This window comes from Jaculus jaculus, chromosome 16 (genome assembly GCF_020740685.1).
Source record: "Jaculus jaculus isolate mJacJac1 chromosome 16, mJacJac1.mat.Y.cur, whole genome shotgun sequence".
Taxonomy (NCBI): Eukaryota; Metazoa; Chordata; class Mammalia; order Rodentia; family Dipodidae; genus Jaculus; species Jaculus jaculus.
In genome coordinates this window covers 40,659,952-40,679,199 of record NC_059117.1, presented here as the reverse complement: position 1 = coordinate 40,679,199, position 19,248 = coordinate 40,659,952, and the positions used below count along the sequence as shown (strand labels likewise).

Below are 19,248 nucleotides of genomic sequence, written 5' to 3'. Positions count from 1 at the left end.
AGATGTTCAAGGTCCAGGCAACTTTGACGGGGAACAAGTGTTGAGTTGCTCCTTGCTAAGGGAATTTCTATCAGAAGTTGATGAGTGAAAAGGCTATGTGGGTAGGGATATCACACAGTAGTAGAGCACTTGCCTAAGAATTATGAGGCCTTTGGTTCAATCCCAAGTTTTGCTATATAAATGAATAAATAAAAGTGGAGCCAAGCATAGTGACATGCATCTTTAGTCCCAACACTTGGGAGGATGAGGTAGGAGGATTATCATGAGTTGAAGGCCAGACTGGGGCTACAAAGTGAGTTCCAAATAAACCCTGGGCTAGAGTGAGACCCTGCCTCAAAAAAAAAAAAAAAAAAAAAAAGTGGAGACTCTGTGAGCTTGGGGCCTCTCCACTTTCAAGCATAGTCACTCATCAGTCATCAGTCACAAGACCATTGTGTGCAGACACTGCTCTGGGTTCTTTGAAATACAGATGACTAAGAGCTACCAAATACTGAAAAAGAAGACACAGGGTCCAGAACTTACTAGAATGTGTGAAGTGCTAGAGAATTACTTTGGAGTGGGAGAAGTGCATATTAGAAAGGAGAAAGGGGAGGATGGTATCCCAGAAACAAGCTGAGGCCCAGGAATGGAAGGTGAAGAATTTTCCAGGCCTGGCACATGGTTCTGAAGGATTCATTAATGTGTAATCACATATCACCAATCCATTCAGACTATTATTGCTTTAGCTCCAATAAAGTGGGTCAGTACCAATAAAGCTAATTTACAGTGATAAATCTAGAAGGCAAAAAGGCACCTCTTTGCTAATGTACTTGTTAGAATTTCATACCCCAGGAGAGCTGAAATTTGCTATGACTGCAGTTATCACTTCTGCATAAATATTGATGATGTGCATTATGAAAAAATGTGCATATTGGGTTTCTAGAAAGGTTGGCTCATTTTTATCTAGATGCCACTGTCTTAGATTTATGACTACAGAGAACGGGAACAGGGCTAGAGAGAGGGCTTAGCAGTTAAGATGCTTGCCTGTGAAGCCTAAGGATCCATGTTCGACTCTCCAAGTCCCACATAAGCCACATGCACAAGGTCACTCATGCACACAAAGTGGCACACACATCTGGAGTTCAATTACAGTGGCTAGAGGCCCTGGTGCACCTATTCTCAATCTCTCTCTCTCTCTTGCATATAAAAAAAAAAAAAAGGCCAGTCTGTTGGGCATGTCTAAAAAAGTTTTTAAAAAGAAAGAGAACATAACAAGAGTGTAGAGTCCACCAGGATAAAGAGCTCAGCAAAGGGAAGTTGAGCAGAGATTGGCAAAGGGGAGAAAATATGAAATTGTCATAGTGTATTAGCCAAGATTCTCTAGAAAAACAAACCAGTAGAATGGATCTATACTACAGAGGATGTGTGTTAGATCACACGACACAGGCAGGGTGCTCCAGCAGTGATGGGCTGCGCACTGGAGAAGCTGAGAGCTCACAGGGCCGGATGCCTCAGCAGTCCCAACCTGGTGTCGAAGACCAGTGGGCCTCCTGGAGAGGTTCTGGTCATGAGTGCGTGGTGGCAGGCCAAAGAAGCCCTGTCCTGATGTCTGCAGAGGAGGGCCAGCAGCAGCAGGTAGATGGCCTCACCAGCAAGGAAGGGAAGGGAAAGTGGGAGGCAAAAGCAGCAGCTGTCTCCCCTCAGGCTCCTTTCCATTTGTGCTCCCACCACAGGGGCTTCCACTTTTGAGGAGAGTCAGTTAATCCTTCCAGGAACTACCCTCACATACCTAGAGGTGGGTCTCTTATTTGATTCGTGGCAAATCAAGTTGTCAATCAAAATGAACCATCATAGCTTGTGAGTGAATTGTAGATGCAGCCTGTGGGCTTGTGGACAGTGACAGGGTGGATGTCTGTGAACAAGTGTTGGGGGCCTATCTCAAGCTGCCTGTTTTCATCATGTGATTCACAAAACTTGGCTCGTTAATCTCCTTTGCTCATAACTCTAGGCTGTACTGTAGAATATAATTGCCTTATGATGCAAAACTGAGCTACTGGGGCTGTCTGAGCACCCTGTGCCCCCACAGTGAGGATTGTGGAACTGAGGGACACAAAAAGGGAAAACTCAACCCAAGATGACAGTGTTGATATGTTGACATGGCAGGTTATATTACATTTCTTTTTTGTGTAATTTCTTAAGATTTGTGAATGTTGAGCTGGAGAGATTACTCAGTTGTTAAGGTGCTTGCTTGCAAAGCCTGATGGTCTGAGTTCGATTTTTCAGTACCCATTTAGAGCTGCTTCTGCTCAAAAAGTATCTTGGTAAAGAAAAATTTGGTCATTCTTCAGTAGCTGCAACTTCTATTTCAAAAAGCTAGTTAGATTTAAGTTTAGAAGCAAGTGCTAGAAATTGAGGAGCAAGTAGCTTAAAAGAAAAGAAAGTCAAATTAAGAAAAAACAGGGTCAGGCATGGTGGTGCACACCTTTAATCCCAGCACTCGGGAGGCAGAGGTAGGAGGATCACCGCGAGTTCGAGGACACTCTGAGACTACATAGTGAATTCCAGGTCAGCCTGAGCTAGAGTGAGACCCTACCTCGAAAAAATAAAACAAAACAACAACAACAAAGCATTTTTGAATATGTCGTGCTACATCCACATGCCAAAAACTTCATATTTGGTCCATGTGTGTATTAAAAAGTAACAGGGCACACAGGAGAATTGAGGGTAGACTACATCCTCAAAACCATGGAACTTTATAATCAGAACTTTAGCAAAAAACACCTTAATAAAATGACTCAATGTCCACAGTGGTATTTAAACGGCCTCCTTTAACCTAAGGGCTCTAAGCCCCCTGCGATGACCCCATTGTCCCCACTGCAGCAAACTAGGAGGGTCGTGGGCTTACTCAATCAAATAGAGGGGTAAAAATGTTAAGTATTTATACTAGCTTGTAAAAATATTTATGGCACATGCCTGTAATCTTGGTGGCACTCAGCAGGCAGAGGCAGGAAGGTCACAGGTTTAAAAAGACAGCCTGGACTACATAGTGAAAACGTGGCAGTGGAGTGTTCAGCCCTAAATGAGACATCTCTGTCATACCCTCCAAGGCTCAAGAACCATTGCGGACGAAGCAGAGAGAATGTAAGAGCCAAAAGAAGCAAAGGCGTGCTTACAGTACTGTCTTCCAGACACAAAGTGGCCTTGACATTCATGGCCTCACAGTGGCTGAAGCTACCTATGCAAAACCTGCATAATCAAAAGGATATCAAAATAGAGAAGAGAGACTAGGAAAGAAGGGATTCAGTGGAGGAGGGATAGGCAAGGGATGAAGGAAACATCTGGGGCCACGAAAATAACTGCTCTCTTCCAGACATCTTGAAACTCTAGAAAGGGCTACGTCCCATTCTGAGACACAGATACATTTGAGCCAAAGCTCTCTCCTTCCCTTTAATTTCTTCATGTCCTTCCAAAAGAGGAAAAGGAACCTTGGCCTCACTCACGGTCAGTCCTCCTGTCTCCAGACCTCTTCCATGTCCCAGAAGCGGCTAGACCTTCACGGGGGAATTCTGCACACACTCGGCGGCTCCCAGCAACGAGCGCTTCAGAGACTCTGCCCAAATAGAGTGCACACATACGTGTTTGTTTTTTGAGGTAAAGGAAAGGTGGTGGGAGGGGATTATGATTATGGTGTATTGTCTGTATGTGTGGAGATTGTCAATAAAAATAAAAATGAACAAGTGCTAGTGGTTGAACTAAGTGGCAAAGTATGCACAGTCCTGGGCTCTGTCCCCAACACTAAAACAAAATTTGTTAACACATATGTTAAGATGTATTGTTTTTACACCTTTTACTGTGCTTATATGATTTATACAGCAATTTGAGTGCATGCTTGTATGGCATTTATATTAAAATATGTATGTGAGCTGGGCGTGGTGGCACACATCTTTAATACCAGCACTTGGGAGGCACAGGTAGGAGGATCGCCATGAGTTTGAAGCCACCCTGAGACTACATTGTGAATTCCAGGTCAGTCTGGGCTAGAGTTAAGCCCTACCTCAAAAAACAAAAAAAGTATGTGTGTGCACTCTACTTGGGCAGGGTCTCTGCAGCGCTCGTTGCTGGGAGCCGCCGGGTGGGTGCAGAATTCCCCCGTGAAGGTCTAGTCGCTTTAGGGACATGGAAGCGGTCTGGAGACAGGAGAACTGACCGCGAGTGAGGCCAAGGTTCCTTTTCCTCTTTTGGAAGAACATGAAGAAATTAAAGGGAAGGAGAGAGCTTTGGCTCAAACGTATCTGTGTCTCAGAATGGGACGTAGCCCTTTCTAGAGTTTCAAGATGTCTGGAAGAGAGCAGGTAATTTTGTGGCCCCAGACGTTTTCTGCAGGACCAATGTAGACCTAACAACAAACATTTGGAGTGGAGCCAGGGTAGACATCGACTCTGAACACATGTAATCGGACACCTCTCTACTGCTCCACAGGGCCACTTCAGGAAGTTAATCTGTCTGATGAAAAGGGAACATTGGGTATTGCAAGATGTGGATATACCCACATTTTCCTCTATTTTAAAAACCCAGCTATTCATGTGACATTTTGTTTCTTCCTTTACCAAACATTCCCTTAATGTTTACCATTCTAAGTACTTCTAAAAACTGGAGCTCAGTTCCTCTTTACAGTGAGCTTTCAGGGTAGATACTACTATTAGCTCCTTTTATTTCATTAAAACTTTTGTTTATTTATTTGCAAAAACAGATGGGGAGAGTGAGCCACCTGGGTCTCTAGCTGCTGCAAACAAACCCCAGATGTATGTGCCACCTTGTGCATCTGGCTTCACATGGGTACTGGGAATTGAACCCGGATCATCAGGCTTTGCAGGCAAATGCCTTAACAGCTGAGTCATCTCTCCAGCCCCATTTTATTTTTTTATTGAGAACTTTAATATTTGCACATACAGTGATTTGATCGTGTCCCTGTTCCTTCATCCTTTTTTTTTTGTCCCCTTTCCATTGCCCCATTCTCTGGGGCCCCTCCTCTTTCAGGGTAGTCCTGCTTTTGCTTTGTTGTCACCTCCCTTTTGTCCTCCTCTATGCACATGTCAAAATATTAATGAGGGGGCTGAAGAGATGGCTTAGCAGTTTAGGTGCTTCCCTGCAAAGCCTAAGGACCCAGGTTTGATTCTTCAGGTCCCATGTAAGCCAGATGCACATGGTAGCGCATGTATCTGGAGTTCATTTGCAGTGGCTAGAGGCCTTGTCACGCCCATTCTCATTCATCCTGTCTCTCTCTCTCTCTAACAAATAACTGAAAAATATTCAAAAAGTATTGATGAACACAGAACAATGCTAGTCTTGTGTAACCTCTGTGGGGTCATTGATGCGCCAGTCCGTGTCAAGCACCTCAGAGTACAACCACACACCCTGTGCCTCTTACATTCTTTCCCCCTTGTTTCTGCAGTGTTCTCTGAGCCTTGAAGATGATGATAGAAATTTGCTTTACTATTGAGCTCTCAAAAGCCTCTTATTTTCTGCTTCGCTGAGTTTTTTTTTTAAATTTATTTATTTGAGAGAAAAAAGAGGCAGAGAGAGAGAGAATGGGTGTGCCAGGGCCTTCAGCCACTGCAAACACTTATGTGGGTACTGGGGAATCAAACCTGGGTCCTTTGGACTTTGCAGGCAAGAGCCTTAACTGATAAGCCATCTCTCCAGCCCATTTATTTATTTGAATATTTGTTTTTTTATATTAGTTATGGACATAATTAATATATGAACAATACCTTTACCACCCTTTCCTTCATCCCTGTGCCTTTTCCAAAGGGGCCCTCCTTGTTGGGGTGCAGGTCAACCTCATGGGGATTGTGGGTCATGCATTCTGGGGGCAGCAGTCAGTTAGGGGGGAGAAAGCAATGGCTCTGTGCATTATGTCCCAACTTGTGACTCTAACAATCTTTCCGCCCCCTCTTCCACAAAATTCCCTGAGCCATATTGGGTACGTTTTAAGTTTACTTCAGTGATGGGCTCTTAGGTGCCTCTGGATCTTTCTTTCTTTTTCTTTTTTTTTTTTTTTTTAGGTAGGGTCTTGCTGTCACCCAGGCTGATCTGGAATTCAGTATATAGTCTTAGGCTGACCTTGAACTCAAACAATCCCTTCTATCTCAGCTTCCCAAGTGCTAGGATTAAAGGCATATGCCACCACACCTGATCTTTGCTGAGGTCTACCACCATCTCCATAGAGACAGTTCTCTGGCTAGCTTTGAGAGCAGCACTCATATTCTTTCCACCACTACCTCTGGAATGCTCCCTGAGCTCTGGCCAGTATGATAGTGGACTTTCTCTTCTTGTCATTTTGATGGCTCTTGGGTCTCCCTGGTACTTGCTGCCATCTGTAAAAAGAAGGTTCTCTAACCAAAAGTGAGAATGGCATTAATCAAAGTGTTATTTGACCCCCCCCTTTTTTTGAGGTAGGGTTTCACTCTAGCCCAGGCTGACCTGGAATTCACTATGTAGACTAAGGATGGCCTTGAGCTCATGGCGATCCTCCTACCTCTGCCTCCCAAGTGCTGGGATTAAAGGCATGAGCCACCATACCCAGCTTATTAGCCGATTTTAGTGAATCATTTAAAAAATATTTTATTTATTTATTTGCAAGTAGAGAGATACAGAAACAGAGAAATAGAGTCAGACATATAATGGGCGTACCAGGTCCTCCTCTAGCCACTGCAAACAAAACTCCAGATACATGCACCACTTTATGCTTCTGGCTTTATGTTGGTACTGGGGAATTAAACCCAGATTGTTAGGCTTAGCAGGCAAGTGCCTTAACCAGGGAGCCGTCTCTCCAGCCTTAGCCCATTTTATAGATGAGGAATCTGGAGCTCAGAGAGTTGGTGTCACTTTCTTGGGCTCATATAGCTTGTTAATGGCAACACTCATACGTATGGCCCAAACCTAAATAGTGAGCTCTCTGGAGATGGGAGGTGAGGCTAGACCTATCTTCCAGCACTGAGGAGCCACAGCAGGCAGGGTCTGTCTTCCCATGGCATCCCTCCTGAATTGTGTTCTTCTAATAAGGATTCCTAATCCCCCTTTTACAATGCTTTTTTAAAACCTAGTTTCAAAACAGGCTTTTCTAAAAGCATTATATGTGACATACATATGTAATGTTAAATGGTTTTCTTATACTGTTTTCATTTTTGAGCACTTACTGCATGTCAGTCCTCCTATGCCAGATGCTCTCTAGGCTAATTCTAATCTTTAAACCTGCAAGAAAGAGATTTGTATCAATTTCATGGAAAATAGACACCTGTCCCTCAGCTAACCAGAGGCAACATAGGAACCCAGTCTGCAACTGCTCTTTGTTCTGGGAATTAGATATAAACAGGCCCATCTCAAGCCACAGCCAAGGGAGATGATTAGCTGCACACAGTACTCCAAGAACCTATGGTGTGACTGTGACAGGGGACGGATGTCCCTCTGTACCTGTGACAGTGCTGCCGTAGTACCACCTTTCTTTCCCAAACGCCCACACTCTGAGGGCCTAGCCTGGCCTGCTGGGGGCTGAGGCCATGTGGTTTCCAGGCGCTGTTCGCAGTGACCCCTCCCCACTCAGGGCCTATTCCCGTTTGATCCAGTGCAGCCTGGAAGTTTTCTCTTCTGCGGGCCTTCATTAGAGAGGCGCATGGCCTACCCCCTCCCACTTGAAACTACAGCATGGCTCTTGGTATTCAGGTTGACAAATTAGCCCAATTAGATGGGTAAATTAGTCATTCTTACTTTCTGCAGTCCTGCTGGAAGAGCTCTGCAAAGTAGCATTTATAGTTTTCTAACAAGCAAGTAAAAGGACACCAGCATGTGGCATTTGTTTAAGAGTAAAATGTCTTAAGCAATGCCCCACTTAGGAACAGATTCAGAGAGACTTGCTCATGGGCCAGACTGGGAAACCTGTGGTCGGGTAGCACTGTGTTGTCTAGGGCAAGCATTTCCAAGTCTGCTGTACTTTTGGGGTTGACTGAAATCCATGTTTAATTCCAAAGCCCCATTTTTGCCAAAATGTCCTCCCCGCCCCCGAGCCTCTGTCCCAAGAGGTTTTAGCAGGCTTTAACACATACTGAGTTCTACCTGAATGGTAAGTGGTAAAAAACCCAGCAACTTGAAGAAAGTTGAGAGACACCTCAGAAGCTGGCACTGGGGCAGGGAAGCAACCTAGGAAAAAGTGACATCCTTTAATAGATAATTGAGAGTGTGTGGGTATCATAACCTCACCAGGCTCGATTCCTCACGTGTATGACAGTGACAGGAATGCCCACCTTGTAGGATTACTGCAGGATTAAATAAGATAATGCCTAACCTTCCTGAAATATAATATGCACTCAATAAATGTGCAGTCCTTTCCTCTTCCTTCCTTTCTTCCTAGAACCTTCCAACGTGCAGCCTTAGATGCTGGCGTCCTTGGTTCCTGGCTCAACTACTCTTCAAACAGTCTTATTAATGCCTATTAAAATGAAACCCAATAAAAGTGCCAATATTTGGTGTTGAAATAATTGATGTTGCAGAGTGAGCTCGTGAAGCACCCAGGCAGGCCCTGGTGCAATTTAGCCTCACACCTGGGGATGGATTTCACAACTGTAATTGCTACCATATAATTCTTATTAATGTTGTGCTATAATTCCTATTTATTCCGTGGGGCTTGTAAATGCATTAGGACTTGTCAACATATTATTTTACACTGTTTATGATCTGTAGAATTATGTCCTTCAGGGTTGTATTGTGCAAAAGTACAAAATAAATGGCTTTGGGTCTCATTTTAAACAAATGCTGCCGCTGGCCAGGTGGCTTCCCAGCCTTGCTGCCCTAATGGAGGTCAGTGAAGCTGACTCTTAACTCAGCTCTGGGCAGAGCCCTCCACCTGTAGGAATATAATAAAAGACTTTGTCCTCCAGTCTGAGCTGTGTTATAGGATGAGTCAGATCTAGCAGAAAGTGTGTATGGCTGGAAATTACATGAGATGGGTATGGAAGAAAACAGGTTTTCTTCTAGAAGCCGCACCTGCATTTTAATGCTGTAGGGTACTCAGAGCTCTTGGTATGTCTGTACATCCCCTCCAACAATGCTCCCTGGCTTGGGTAACACCCATTCACCTCTACAATATCCTCTCAAGACATCCCAGATCACATGCAAAAAGCTAACAGACCAAAATGTATTCCCTCATAAGTACAAATATCTAAAAAGCACAAAATACAGCTCTCTCCCAACACTGTTCGCAGTTGCTAGGCTAAAGCACAAAATCGAGAGAACTGATACATCGTGCTGTAGCCTATGTGCATGCTGAGAAAGATCTGTCCTAGGTACTTATTATGCTTGGGGCTTTTAAGCCTTTGCCAACACAGGCTATCATGTTTCAGGATTGAGTTGAAATACTTGATCAGTCAGTTCCTAGCCATAGGTTGTTGGGAAGTCTTCAACTTAGTCATTTCCTCCCCACGTTGTCTGCCCTAGGGAGTAACTTCAGTCCCTCAGGTTCTGGAATGCCCTCTCCAAGGACAGTCATGCTGCCTCGCCTGGGGAGGTAATAGCTACTGACAGTCCTTGAGCTTCTCTTCTGCCTCCACAGGCAGCGAATACGACGAGGAGGAGGTGGACTATGAGGAGTCGGACAGTGATGAGTCCTGGACCACTGAGAGCGCCATCAGCTCCGAAGCCATCCTCAGCTCCATGTGCATGAATGGAGGGGAAGAAAAGCCTTTTGCCTGCCCGGTTCCCGGATGTAAAAAGAGATACAAGGTAAAACAAGGGTCTTTTTGCTTGTATAACTGCATTTGTAAGGAAGACACTCCTCAGTTCTAAAGAGAGCTAGTGGGTTAATGACAGGTGCCTATTCTGCATTGGTGGGTTCAAAGCCCTCACACACATGCTTGGTGCGGTCCTCTCGAGGATGTTGGCTAGTCTTCACTGTGTTTGGGCAGAGGTCTTCTTTGATACGTATGGAAACTGAAGGTCAAAGATCATTTGCTGCTGGTATTCTTCAAACCTTATCTTCAAATCGAGGTCATATCAGGGGCTGTAAGAAGGTCCAGCGCTGGCTCAGGTGGGTGTAGCCTGAGGCCTGGAACTGCATGCCCAGCACAGCAAAAAACAGCATCCGCAGCTTCAGCCTGTTTGCACACACCTTCCACAGTGGACAGCTCTCCAGGTGGCTCACAGTAGACGGTACTGTAGGTCGTAAAGCCCCAGACGGTTCCCAGAGCCTTTGGATGTTTACCTTCCAGCTGTGGCAGTTCCTGTGTCCTTCTGCCCACCCCCAGCTGCCCCCATCCATAAAGGGGAATCAGGAGAAGAAAATGCTTTGATTTTTTTTTTTTTTTCTCACCATACCACCCACTTCAGTTTCTTCCTACTCTGTCCACCTGGTGTGTGTGTAGCCTAACTGGGTGAGCTGGGTAGCTGTTGAGAAAACTAGGGAAAAAAGAGAACAAAACAGAAAATCAAAAGAATTACCTACAGTATTTGAGTTGGGGCCTAGAGGGCATTTTAAAACATAAAATTGCATCGTTTCCACAAAATATGAGAGGCTCTTTAACATTCATCCATGAGATAGAAATGTTAAAACTACAAACATGCCAGGTAGACTTCATGGCATGCTAATTTACCCAGCGCACACACTGATCAATTTTTAAGGCTAGAAAACTGATAAAATGAGCATTTCTTACATTGTTCTTCCCTAAGTGTCTCTGAATAATAAATAAATGAATAAATAAACTTCACTACTTTCCAGTCCTTGCTGAAAGAGAAGCAGAAAACATAAATGTAGCAAAAAGGTAAGCAACCCAAAGTTCTCCCTCCTCTGTGAACTGTTAAACTATCAGGCAGAGTCCAGATGGTCTTTTCTAAATTCAAGTGCAAATCCCAGGGTGGAGATGGATGACTTGTGTCTGTTGGCTTTGGTACTGGTAAGAGTGGAGTTAAAACAAAACGTCAAGCTGTACGGGACGAGACGAGACACCCGACTCCTCCTCGTCGCCCTTGCTTCACATCACCTAACTCGCTGTTTGACTCTGAGAGTTCACGGCTAGAGCAGCAGTGCTATTCTCTAACAGATGCCAACTCATCTTTCCTGTGTGCCTGTTGGCTTTGATACTGATAAGAGTGTGGAACAGGTGAACTGTGGCATTGGGCAGAACCCAGAAATGCTGCCATCTTGTTTATTGCCCAGATGCGTCAGGGAGTCTCTGGCAACTTGGTCTCTTGAACACTGATTTGTACTTAGCTCTTCTCACCATTTACGTAACCGAGAGAAGTGAGGTAGCCTAAGTTCCTAGACTTGCTGTTAAGAGGAGATGGAAGAGGGACCCAAAGAAGATCCAAGCCTACATTTTCCCTTGCCTAGGATGCCATCTTCCCTTCGCAGGGAAAAAAATATATACAGTTTTCTCCCTTAAGTTTTACAGCTATAGTAGATTCTTGACACAAAAGATAGGTTAGTAAGAGAAAAGCAAACAGAAGTCTATGAATATGTATGGTTCATCTATATACACAAGAAACAGCCAAGAAATGAGGTTCTGAAAGAGTTGGCTTTGAATTCTAGCAGCATCTTCATCAAAGTGAATTGTTTTAGAGGAATGACAAGACAGAGGTGACTTGTGGGAAGGGAAACAAGTGGCCAGCAGAGGCTAGTTAGCGGTTTTGTTAACGTCGATTCTCCTACCGACTCCAAGCCACTGTCTAAATTGTCTTCAATGGTAAACCTTTGTTCTCCCTGGAAGAAAGAGAAGGCAGAATGGATCGCTTTTTATCTTTATACATCTCTGCCCCAATCTGGCAAAGAACAGAAAACTCATCTGTACTTGCTTTCAGCTCAACAGTCATGTCAGAGGTGCATTTTTGGGTGGTATTATCTGTTATCCTATCTATCTTCTATCAGTACCTCTTATTGTGACTTTATTTGTTGCATGTGTTGTGTGTCCATATTTGGGTATGTGGGTACACATGTGTCAGATGTGTATGTACATATAGGCCAGAGGCTGAGATCAGGGTGGTCTTCTTCAATTACTTTGCACCTTATTTACTGAGGCAGGTCTCTTCCTTGAACCCAGAGCTCAGAGATTTGGCTTGGACAGGATCCTTATCCTGTCTCCACTTCTCAAGTGCTAGGATTATAGGTTGAACACCAAGCCCACCTCCAGAACATACATGGATGCCAGGAATCTCAACTCCATACCTCATGTTTGTGTGGCAAGCATTTTAGCTCCCAACCTCTTATTTCTTAAAGCACACTCCACATAAATGCCTCCTCCACTGGGAGCCTTTGCCTGACTCTCTGACTGCCACTTTTATCTTTTGACCTTGCCCAGAACTCTGGTGCTACAGTGCAGACTATGTGTGCAGAGTCCAGCAGCTACACTATTACAGCCCACGGTCCCCTCTGCAGCACCCATCACAGGTCCCAGATGAGATAGAAAACTGGAGGACCAAGCAGTCAGGGTGTAATGACAGAGCAAGAGAGGACCACTGTGGGTTTCTTGCTGACCTCTGGTACCCTGCAGTGGCAGGGGCTTCATCTGTTCCCATTCTTCCCAGTGCTCCCCACCTCTGCAGCTCACTCTTCTGCTTGCAGGCCAGAGCAGTGACACCCACCTCCCACCTCACCTTGCCTGCGGGGGAAGTATAAATCACGTCTAGGGCTGGAGAGATGGCTTAGCAGTTAAGTGCTTGCCTGTGAAGTCTAAGGACCCCAGTTCAAGGCTCGATTCCCCAGTACACATGTAAGCCAGATGTACAAGGTGGCGCATACATCTGGAGTTTTGTTTGTGGTGGCTGGAAGCCCTGGTGTACCCAGTCTCTCTCTCTCTGCCTCTTTCTCTGTCATTCTCAAATAAATATCATGTTCAAGTGCTTTCAGCTTTTCCTCCCTCCTTGAGGTTTCACAATTTAAAAAATATTTTGCTGTGTGTGATATATGCACACATTATGTGCCTTTGTGGTGCCCCTTACGCTGGCCTGTGGTAGCCCAAGTGGATGGTCAGATGTTCTACTCCATTACTCTTGGCTCTGGTCTTGTTTTTGAGCTGGAGTTTCATTTTACTGATTCCAGAGCTTGTAGGATTCTGCTTTCCTGTAGGACTGGGTTTTCAGGTGCATGTCCAGCTGTTTTACATGGGATCTGGAGATTTGAACTCAGGCAAGGCCCCAGCACCACAAAAAGAATTTATCCTAAGCACAATTTTAGGAAAAGCTCAACTCGAGCCCACTCAGGCCTTCATTCTTGCACAGGAAGTACACCTAATCCCTGAGCCATCGCTCCAGCCCCGTAATTGTTACATTCTAGTGGTGAGGGTGAACAAGCTCTGCGGAGTCCACGCAGACTACACAGCAGGTAGGCAGACCCACCTTTGAAACCTACCCACTGTCAGCAGCTCTGCAGCTTGGGGGTCTCTCCACAAGGGGGCACTTGGGCCTTTCTCTGGATCCTCTGAAGCCCTACAGGGACTTTGGCAGGAAATAATCTGAGCCTTCCATGTGTTCATATAATTTACTAATTTGGCCTTTAGAATATGTCTTGAGCACAATTTTAGGAAAAGCTAAACTTCTAACAGGGGAAAAGAACAGATTTGTCACTATTTTCAAGAAATATTTAATAGTGAGGGAAGGAAAAGTAAGTAGAAAAGAGATGTATTGATGTACACACATTGAACAAAAAGGCTAACATATTTCTGGGTGGCGTACCTGTCCCACTTTATTCTCTTCCGTAAGCATCCACATTAATGATGGGGAGAGGTGGGGTTCTTTTCATAGTGTTCCGGCCTAACTTGCCCTTGCGTTTGTTGCCATGTTGAGTCCTATGAAGGTGAGGAACGTGCCCCTCTCTTCCATCCTCCTTTCTGGGGCTACTAAGAGTCAACATGCTGCTACTAGTAGTTTCAGCTTTTATCACCTCCCTCTCCAGCTGCTGTTTTCTCACTTTGCTTCCTCATCAAATCCCCAGGTACCGCCATCCCCTCCTTGAAGCAAAACAAAGGCCCTCAGGAAACTGAGTTAAGGTTTTCATACCTAGGACACATGTCTCTTATTGTACATACTGGGTTGGAATCCTGACAACAAAGATCAAACAGTGGTGGACAGATGACTGTCTAACTAAATTTCTGGGATAACCTCTACACTGTACACTGAGCAGCCAAATCCCATAAGGGCAATAATTAATTTCTAATGTTAGACTGCCACCCATCCTTAGTCCTCCCTTAACCTCATGACCTATCTCCTTCCTTTACATGCTAGCACAAGTATCAACCTATCACTGCGACTAGACAGAATCAGTCCATACCCAGAAGACATTTTCAAAGACACCAGCTATTTAGTAACTATGATATACCTAACCATTGCCAGGTTTCCATTCCAGTTCTGTTTAGCAGTAGTGCCAGCCACACTTCTCAGGGTGTCAGTTTTCCTTGCTTAGAACTCGAGTTGGCATCAGGTGCCCAGCATAAGTTCTTATTTTTTGTTAGTGACCTCCTTGCTCTTTTAACTTCCTTCCCTTGCCTCTTTCCAAACGGCAGATAAGGTGACAGATCACTGTAATTTTGAAGGATGAAAACATTTCAGGATTGATGCCACCACAAACCTCAGTTTATTTACCACAAATTCTTCAAGGTAACTGATGTTGTCAAGTCAGATAGGGCAATTAAGACACCAGCTGGGGCTGAAGTTATCTGTAGGCTCTGCTGAGCTAGATACTCAAGTTGGACGGACCCTTTACTCCTGTGCTGTGCTCAGCAGAGATGGCTGAACAGCTAGGGACTTGTAGGCATATCTAACCACCTACCATCTTAGTAGGTCTGATCCTACTAGTTCACTCTCCCCATATCCTGACCCTTTAAGCTTTGATCCCCTAGCATGCTTTAGTAAGATATGAGACACTTACTGAGAAAGGATCAGTACAGGGAGGTGAAGGGCTGAAGGTGCCCAGAGTCAGGGGTTTAGCAGTGCTTATCCTCTGTCAGCTTTCTGGACATCTTGAGCCTATGAATATAGCCATTTGGTAGCTGTTGGGCACCCTCAGCTTAACAAAGACAACACAGGTTCTCTGCCATACAAGATGCACTGCAAGTCTCTTAAGAGGAAAATATAGGGCTGGAGAGATGACTAAGTGGTTAAGGCACGTGCCTACAAAGCCTATAGACCCAGGTTTGATTCCCCCAGTACCTGTTACTGTCAATCCAAGAATTAAGTCTTACATAGACTATGCTCAGGAGCCTACACATCTCATTAACAAGATGCTTACCACTGGATGCTAAGAAATCTAGTCAGTGACATAACATTATAAACATGAGTACATTTTTGAAAGTGGGTCACTAAAGATAGGATCTGGTCTATCTGTGGGTTCTTAGAAGTTGACACCCACACTATACAGAAGCAAAACACAGTATTGGCACCTAATAGGTTCACTGTGGCATCCGAGACTAGACAAAGATTCCAGGCAGTGTGGGGAAGCTGTTGTCACAGATGTCTCCAAGTAAAACAGAGTTTCTAAATTTAAAAAAAGAAAAAAGAAAACCTTTAAGAGGCTTTTAGAGATTTGCCCTAACATTTATGTTTGCTTTAGAAAGATGGGCTGGAGAGATGGCTTGGCAGTTAGGGCACTTGCCTGCAAAGCCAAAGGACTAAGGTTCAATTCCTCAGTACCCCCATAAGCCAAATGCACAAGGTGGCGAATGCATCTGAGTTGATTTGCAGTGGCTGAAGGCCCTGGCATGCCCGTTCTATGTATCTGCCTCTTTATCTCTTGTTATCAAATAAGTCATTAATTTAAAAAAGATTTTGTTGGTCATGCTAAGCATATTTTTGTAGAATTGTCCATTAACTCTCTTCAGAGTAGAAAAACTGATTTAGGGAAAAGTAAAGCTATACACCAAGGGAGCTATACCTATTAAGTTTTTTACATGGCCTGCAAGCCCATTTATTATGTTAAATATGAAGAAATCAATACTTCATTTTCAGACTAACTCAAGCATATTTGTGTTACCTGTATGTAAGGCCAGTGTATACAGCCCACAACTGGCAAACCAGCTTGAAGGGCCGCAATGATGAGTGCTCCATCCCTACAGAGATGTCATCCAGGAGATGAGATGACCTATTGCAGCCTGGACCACTGTTCACAAGACATTCTGACTCTTATCTAACAGGTAATTTTTTTGTTTGTTTTCTCCACAGAATGTGAATGGCATAAAGTACCATGCCAAGAATGGTCACCGAACACAGATTCGTGTGCGCAAACCATTCAAATGTCGGTGTGGAAAGAGTTACAAGACAGCTCAGGGCCTGCGGCACCACACAATCAATTTCCATCCCCCGGTGTCGGCTGAGATTATCAGGAAGATGCAGCAATAACATGCTGGTCAGAACTGTGCCAAGAAATTCTCACCAGCAGTTGCTGATTTTGAAAACAGCCACCTTTTTTTCAGGGGAAGCATTCAGCAACCCTTTAATGAAAACAAATTAAATGCATGCTTTAAATTTTCTGTAATTTTGGAATGATGTATCTTTGTAGAATTAATGATTTTGTACATTTGCACATGTAATCATCATACCCATTTTCATTACTTTGATATAAGGTGCTAAACAAAACAAACAAACAAAAAAAGCTCTAGGTTCTTCAGCACATTTCCCCCAAACAAAATAAACTTGAGGGCATGTTGCATATTGTTTAGTTGTATTGCAGTGATATCGACTGGGGGAGGAGGGGCTGGCACTGAGATTTTTTTTCAAGATTGTAATGTGAAACTCACATATGTTCAAAACCAAAATAATACCTTCATTATCAAACTGATTACCATGCCTTACATGATGGAGTTAATATTTGTGAGTAGAAAGACTTTAGGTAATGACAGCTTGGGCTAGAGCGAGACCCTACTTCAAAAAACCAAAAAAAAAAAAAAAAAAAAAACTTTAGGTAATGGAATTATAAATAAGAATGTTTAACATAATATGCTAAAAATATTTTCATATTTAAATAACATGCATAAAAGGTGTGCTTTTGTGTTTTATATTATCTTGCAAATCCTTTGCCCTTTAAAAAGCTGAAAATCTTGCCATCTGAGTTAGCAATCATTTTGGTGTTATCAATGGAATTTTTGTATAAAACATTTAGTTCGCTCTTTAACCTCATTGAGTGCCTGCTGAGTGCAAGGGATTTAGTTTATACCTAATGTTACTCGTGGACCAAGATACTAGTTTAGTGAAATACTTTTCCCTGAAATCTGTTAGGAAACACTGTAACTGCAGATTTGTGTGGTAAAACTTCGTTACAGCTTCTTCAAATGAAGTTTCAAAGCACTTTGTAGTTCTCTATTGCCAACAATGTGTCGCCAATTCTCACAAATACTGCCCCAATAGACCTGTGGGTTGCAAATCTGAATATAAATTCCATGTTTCAAAGAACTTTTTGTTAGACCACTATTGCCCCTTCATGCTCATTGTTTTGAGACTTCTTTTAAAAGCACTTTCTGTGTCATACTGTAGATGTCTGCATTATCATTGGAAATGTCTGTTTAGCTTTAGAAAACATTTTGCCAGAATATGAAAATGAGCCTTACTGACAATTAAGTGCTTCTTGCAGCATGTAGTCAAAGAAAAGAGTGACTGATATCACCCATGAAGAGTGACTTACACAGATCATTCCTTAAGTTTTATTCACCAACAGTACCATCATGCCTTGAGTGTTCTTTTCTCCCAAGTGCTATTCTTTAAACACAAGAGTTTACCAGTTGCCTAATATGCAATAAAACTGCTTTGTTACAGCCAACTGTCCACAATACAAACTGGTGAAAAGCAAACTCCAATTGTCTGTAAAATCACTTTTTCCCTAGGTTCTTGTTTAAAGAAGTCTTATACATGGCGGGGAAGCAGGGGTCCCTCCTCAATGTTTTAGACATTTCAAAAACATGTTTATTCTTTAAACAGATGGGTAAGCTTCTACCTTCATAAATTGTGAATCCTGACACTGCCCACCAATAATTTCCTCCTATCTCTGAAGAGTGGTCTTGGTCCCAAATACAGTGTTATTAACCCATGTGTTTAAAAGGGTGATCCAGACTTAAGAAATAAACTAGTTGGTGCATAAGAAGGGCCTACCTGGCTATTCCATATCTACCTACCAGTTTTATGCTAACAATTACTAGCTTTGCTCCTTCTAGTGCAAAAAAAAAAAAAAAAAACCACAAAAAACCTGCAGGCTGGATCAGTAATTCAACAGCTAAACACTCATAAAAATAGTCATTGTGCATGTTAAATTCCTTTCAATAAAAAAAAAAAATTCCAACTTCTATTATTCATTGTGACAGTATTACTAAACAGGTAAGGATGGGAATATTTTGTTATACCGTGTATAGTGAATGTATTGTAATGTGTCTGTGAAAACTGTGCTTTAAATTATATTTTCATATGTTTTGTTGGGGACAGAGCACATTAAGTATGAAAGCAACAGAGGTTTTAGAACTGAAGGCAACTTAATCAAAATTCTTGTCAAAAAAAGCTGCTTAATAAATGTAAATGAAATCACATTTAAAATAAACTGCCTCTGACCCAAAATAAATATGGCTCTCTATTTTAATTGGCATCCATTATGAAACTCAGTATCAGGTTTATCATGGAAACTAATATATCTCTTCCTTCAGTCAGTGTAGTTTGTTCTCTTAGGCTCCCTGTTATTTTGCAGAATTTAGATAATGCATAAAGATGATTCCCTTAATGCTTTGCATAGGCCATATTACTTTTCTATCAATAATAAATTATTTATGAAGGTCCTGGCATGCCTATTCTTTCTCTCTCTCTCTCCCCTCTCTCTCTCTCTCACTGCCTCTTCACCCTCCATAAATAAGTAAATGAAATACTAAAAAATTTTAAGTTAATGCCAATTAGATAAAAGTCTAATTTCACTACTAGTAGTTCTATGACATTCAAAAGATGCTTCCAGGGCAGCAGATCTATAAGTGTGATGAGAACACCACAATGTACAGCATCTTTCCTAAGTACGCTGTCTGTTATAAAATTAACAGGAGCTGAAATAATCTTCAATGTTGCCACTGCCTTCTAAAACTGTAATCATCTAATAGCTGCCATATGAATGACTAAGTTTTTCATGGCATTCCAATAACAAAATTTTTCCTACAAATATAAGCAGATATATACATAAACACAAACATACATACACACACATACAATCTCACACATACAGCACCCCAGAATGCCACTAAGTCTGAATATTTGGTTCAATCTTAAATAGCTAGT

At 42.9% G+C, this 19,248-nt stretch overlaps 1 protein-coding gene across 1 annotated transcript in view; it reads left to right on the top strand.

Moving 5' to 3' along the window:
• Jazf1 (JAZF zinc finger 1) overlaps positions 1–18,553 on the top strand; it is a 336,912-nt gene extending 318,359 nt beyond the window's left edge. The window contains exons 4-5 of the mRNA XM_045136032.1: positions 9,584–9,753; positions 16,174–18,553. Of these exons, the coding sequence (XP_044991967.1) occupies positions 9,584–9,753; positions 16,174–16,350 (347 nt within the window). The 3' untranslated portion in view covers positions 16,351–18,553. The remainder of the gene's footprint in view (positions 1–9,583; positions 9,754–16,173) is intronic.
• The last annotated feature ends 695 nt before the right edge of the window (positions 18,554–19,248 follow it).